The sequence below is a fragment of the Anoplophora glabripennis genome, unplaced genomic scaffold (genome assembly GCF_000390285.2).
Source record: "Anoplophora glabripennis isolate ALB-LARVAE unplaced genomic scaffold, Agla_2.0 scaffold666, whole genome shotgun sequence".
NCBI classification, from domain to species: Eukaryota; Metazoa; Arthropoda; class Insecta; order Coleoptera; family Cerambycidae; genus Anoplophora; species Anoplophora glabripennis.
This window is the reverse complement of record NW_019416750.1, coordinates 199,986-205,520: the sequence shown is the minus strand read 5'-3', so window position 1 is coordinate 205,520 and position 5,535 is coordinate 199,986. Positions and strand designations below refer to the sequence as shown.

The 5,535-nt window shown below is 36.1% G+C and overlaps 1 protein-coding gene across 1 annotated transcript; it reads right to left on the bottom strand.

Annotated features, from left to right (window-relative positions):
- Positions 1–355: 355 nt before the first annotated feature.
- On the bottom strand, positions 356–1,354 carry LOC111691902. Its single transcript, XM_023455410.1, has one exon. It carries the CDS (start codon positions 1,352–1,354, stop codon positions 356–358), a length of 999 nt encoding a protein of 332 aa, XP_023311178.1.
- Between the last annotated feature and the right edge of the window lie 4,181 nt (positions 1,355–5,535).

Below are 5,535 nucleotides of genomic sequence, written 5' to 3'. Positions count from 1 at the left end.
TTTACAATCGTTACTTTTGAAATAAGAACAAGATGCAACAGTTTGTAGAAAAACACCATTTATTCATAAAATTTCATTAATAGAGTTAACATAATAATCAAATAATCAGAATATAATTATAATGTATAAAGTTGAACGATATGTACGATAAATATGTGAGCATGGGGAACCGCGGAAACGTGCATATGCATATCATCTGCTATGCGCCCGTCGCATCGATATCCAGTAGATTATAAAGTACCGGTAATAAAAGTGTCGCATATTGGCATTTCATTTCCAAAGTATACGCGGCTACCATACCTTTAAGAAGCCATTTGTTTTTATTGAGGTGCAGTAATAGTCCAGGGCATTTAGATCAAAATCGACCGGAATAGCGGAAATTTTTAGGTGAAGCAGATATCGAGATGCGGTTTTCTGCATTGTGTTCAGGAAGGTCCCAGGAAAAAAGTCTATATCGTCNACGTATGTGCATAGCCCACTGATATCGGATGTGTATGGATATAGAATAGATCCCACATCCTGTATCTTCTTTCCTTTTTGATCTGTCAGTGAAGATGTTAATTACATCCTCACTTGCGGTCTTCTCCTTGTTTTTGATGGGTACTGTGTGGGGTCTGTCAAACACAAACTTAGAAGAAATTCTATCAGTGTCTGCCTGCAGAAGAGGCATCTTCATGACGACCTCATTCCATAGGCGACAACTGACTTCTCCACATCCTACATTTGATTTAACATCAACGTTCTTCGAGCAAAGCATAGTTGTCAGAGCTACCTCCTTTAAATAAATATCTAACGGTGGCAGACATAGCATCACTTCCATTGCTAACGTTGGTGTTGTTCGCATAGCTCCTGTAACGCTCAGACAAGATATTCTTTTCTCTGTTGGGTTTTTAGCCACCAGACAAAAGCTCCGTAGGCCAACATTGGTCTCACTAAAGCACATGATTAGCTTTGGTTTCATCTCCCAAATTTTACCAACGGTTCTGCGGCACTGCTCATAGGATATGTACGCCTTTTTTATTCTTCTCTCCAAGTGAAGATTCCATGTTACCTTTGCATCGAGTGTGACTCCAAGATACTTCACTTTGCTTGGCGTGGTGTTTAGAAGAGTCGGTGCCTTTAGTAGCCCCAGTTTCCTCTTCCTGGAAAAGAGGACCATCTCCGCCTTCCTGGGGTTGACAGACAGAGCATGGTCCTCACACCATTTTTCGATAATTCTTAGGTTACAATTGTACAGAAACCCTTCGAATTGAGGTGGCCAAGTTCCATAGCAGTGGTACGGACAGCCTCTGGCAACAATTTCTCTCACGGAGGCATCTGCAACACTAATTTTTATACCTCTCTTGGGAAGCATATTTAATATTCAGCTACAGATGGTGAGGGGAATACCTCTGTTCAGAGAGCTGAATTCATTTTTGAGAACGTTGTCTTATCGAATGCCCCCTCTATGGTGGATTCATTATTATCCAAGGATTTTTCGATCCTACCCACCACTAGGTGGAGGGCAGTGTCGGTAGATCTCCCTGGGGTATATACATGTTGATTGGGATAACTGTCTGTTTGTCAGTATACCATCCCTTATATATAGCTCGCACAGTTTTTCCATAGTTTTTAACATAAACGAGGTCAGACTGATAAGTCGATATGCTTTTGGGGATGTATAATCCAACCTACTTGTTTAGGGGATGAATATGACCTTCACTTCCCTCCAAGTCTTAGGGTGTAATGGTGTGCGAGGCCAAATAATAGCTATTCACCACTTTCTTTTCCTATTAAACGTAATTTGTTTACGTGTGGTTTAAAATTCTGTTACCTACGTATTGTTTCTTGTGTTTTTTAAAAGATTGTAAAAGTTTAAATTTGATTGTAAAAACAGATGAACAATATTTACAGTGCTATCTATTGAAAAATCAATTATCAAACATTGATGAAAAAGTAATTTAAAAGTTTATTTCAGACAAAAACAGGAAAATGCCCCTCATCTCCCGACTACTCGACCGCGTACGCGCGCTCGGCCGTTTTTGGGTATATTCGGAGGAATTTTTCACCTATTTCGCATCATTTTATCGGAAAATTGGAATATACGTTTTGTAGTATTTAAATCCGGCTGAAAAATTAAAATCAGACCAACTCCAACGCATCTAATAGTTTTGCAAAATAGTCCACCAAAAAATTCAAATTGCAATTGTGCCAGAACTAATGGTCCAATAGCGCCTGCTTTGTGCACACTTAACGTACATACAACTCACTACTTTTGTGTCAGCTCTACAACATAAAAAATGGCGGAATAATGAATATTTCAAGAAACGCTACATTTTCCGATTTTTCCTGATTTTTCGTCATTTCTAATTATCCGATCGGATCGATCGACCTCTCGTTTTATTCATATTTCGATTCCCTACAAATTGTCTTTTTATAGCATTCAGATTGCTTCGCAAGCAAAAAAACGAATAAAAAAAGCGTTTTTTGCATAAAAATGTTATGTATAAAATTAATTAATGGTAAATTGGAGTAGGAAACATATAAGCGTATATCTACAGACTGTCTTTTATATGATGGTACAGTCCGTTTTTTACTAGTATTTTTGTCATAAAAATCACTGATTTAATGCTCTATTCATTGGCCTAAATGAAAATAATCTTATAAATCATATGATTCCATTTGTAATACGGGGCATAACACATCTGAAATTTTTGAAAGAGTGCGTACTTTCCTTTATGGGAGTTGAAAGGAATGCTGTGCTTGGGTAATACATTTTTAGTTGTTAAAAAAGAAGTGCAAAATATTTTTGTCATAAATAAACGTAAAAATTACATTAATATCTAAACAATTTGAACGAATACATTATGAACAGTTTTTATATGTGATGCCCCATGACACTAAACTCAATTTTTGTCAGAAAATCTTAGAAATTTCAAATTCCGAGAAAAATAGCCCCAAAGAACTAAGATACTATTAACTTCATAGTCCTTTTAGTCTGCCTGGCGTACCTAATTTTATTTCTAATTTTACATTAGAAGGCATAAAAAGTTTAAAGTATGTGCAAGATTTTATTTACGTATCTTCAGACGTTTCGGAAATATTTAAGGAGAACCATCTTCAGAACTTAACTAAGCATTTATGTCATATATGTATGTGGATTTGCAAAAAAAATTGCTTCTTAAAATATCCTGTTTTATTACACCCTATGTAATAAAAAAATAACATAAACATTTAATTTCTCTTTTATTTTTATTCAGCTTTATATTTGTCGAAAACGATGTGGATAATAACACACTCACACACACAAATATATTATATTTTTTTTCCAGATACCACAAAAAAATTATGAGAAACCTCATTTAAATGATAAAAATACATTTTTTGTCAGAGAAAGTCATTAAAGCGATCCCCCAACGAGAGGACGCAATGTACAAAAGCCTCCGCATGAAATTTGCAATACCCCTCATCAATACAGGAATGACTGAAGTTTGTAAAGTTGGAACAATTAGAGGAGTTCTTTTGTGTTGCCTTTTGCTCTCTAATAAATTTTCGATATCATTAAATTTAATTCCTGTTGTAATGGTTACAAGTTTATTCTGTCGACTGAGCTACGCCATGACCAACTTTGGGCGACTGCACAGCGGCGTGCGTCCCAAAATTTCACAAATAAAATTAATACAGCATGAATCACTTTGCTTAAAATACAATTATTTTAATTTATAAGAGTACTACTTATTTAACAGTAATAAATTAAATATTACTTTTGGATTGCATCCTAATCTTATATGTAATTATAAATGAAGCTGGTTCGTCTAAAATATTTGTTTATCGCTTGCATAAATTTGGATAACTTTGTAAAAGCTATGTGAAACTCTTTTATATATCATATAATGATTCGTAAGAGAGTACGAGTTAAAAGGTGCAACTGTACATGCTATATTAAAAAGAAAAATAAAAGGTTCTTACATAATATAGCTTTCCAGCTATTTCGCTATTTCGATGGGAAATTCAATTCTCTAAATAATTTTTCCTATGAACTATAGCGAATTTTGCTTCGTTTTCGAGCTACAATTAAAAAACTGAAAGGGGTGCATTTTCACCCGTATCTCCAATTTCCACCCTCTAATGACCCTAATAAAATTGCTTGAACGTCATAGTTCCTTTTAATCCTATTTTTTTGGATATAATCAATAGCCTATTATGGAGGAGCAAAAACTCGATTGACAGAAATATGTTTTGTTAATTTTTTTAATACTGACTACCAATACTACGAAGAAACATTTTTGGAACCGCTGGTTCCATCGATAGCTCGGTTATGTTACCACAATATCCTTTAATTCATTGCTATTGTCGATATGCCCATTTTTCGCACTTATTAACACACACACACACACACACACACACACACACACACACACACACACACACACACACACACACACATGCGTGTAAATTGCCTATTTATAAAAAGAAAACATAGTTAATAGTACAAAACCAGAAAAATAGGTAGAAATACTTACTTGTTCATCCTGAGGGACAATTCCAGAGATTCGCAATAAGTTTTAAGTCAGTTTTTCCATGAGTATTATTAATGCATGGAACTTATCATTGAAAATCCCCTCCAAGCTGGTAAACTCACTATCCATATCACTATACTATACTAAACCATAAAAGAAAGAAAGGATTAGCTTTATATTTACGTAGTTGTCTGTTTGTTACCTAGCTGTTTATCCATCAACAAGTTTTACAGGGGGGGGAGGGCAAAATACATAGACAACTGACTTCAGAAGATGCCACATAACCACTTTCCAGAAATAGCCAATAGCTGTACAAGCTATGCGAGTTTTTGGTTTGTTAATCTAAGCGTTTTTTTTCATTTCAGTATGATTAGAGAAATGGTGAACTTTTTCAATGACACAAAACATTTGTTTGAACGCAAGTAGATTGCCAAGAGATTGCAACAAAGCGACTACTGAGTTACGGCAAGTGGAAAAATGATGCAGTAGCTACAAGACAAAAAGGTAGGCTGGAATTCAATAACAAGGTATGAAACAGATCTTGGAGAAGTTCGACCTGGAAAACCGTTTGAAAGATGAAGTTTTATTCGCCTTAATACGGTTTATAAAACTTTGTTCTTCATTATCATTCAGTAGATTCAATACGGTTCTCCAAACATCCCGAAATGTAATGGGACCGCCTAGCCGGGTGTCACGGACGCAGGCTGGAATTTGGATGGGTGACCTAAGGCAGGCTCGGGGACGTGGCTGTGGCAGCCTACCAGAGACCTGGGTCGCTCAACATTTGCCGCATGCGTGTGGTCCCCGATAAATGGTAATGAAAACAAAGCAAAGAAAATCTCTGTACCTCAAGACCATGCTATCACACATAAACTGTACGAGCCACCCGTGTAGTAAATAGGATGGTTTGAAGAAAAGTACTCGAGTAATGAAGGAGAGTGTACAAAGGGCCTAATAAGGCCTAAGTGCCGCGGTGGAAAAACAATTCCACCACTCTCCGACATACATACATACCATAGAAACTGGTATTTACCAC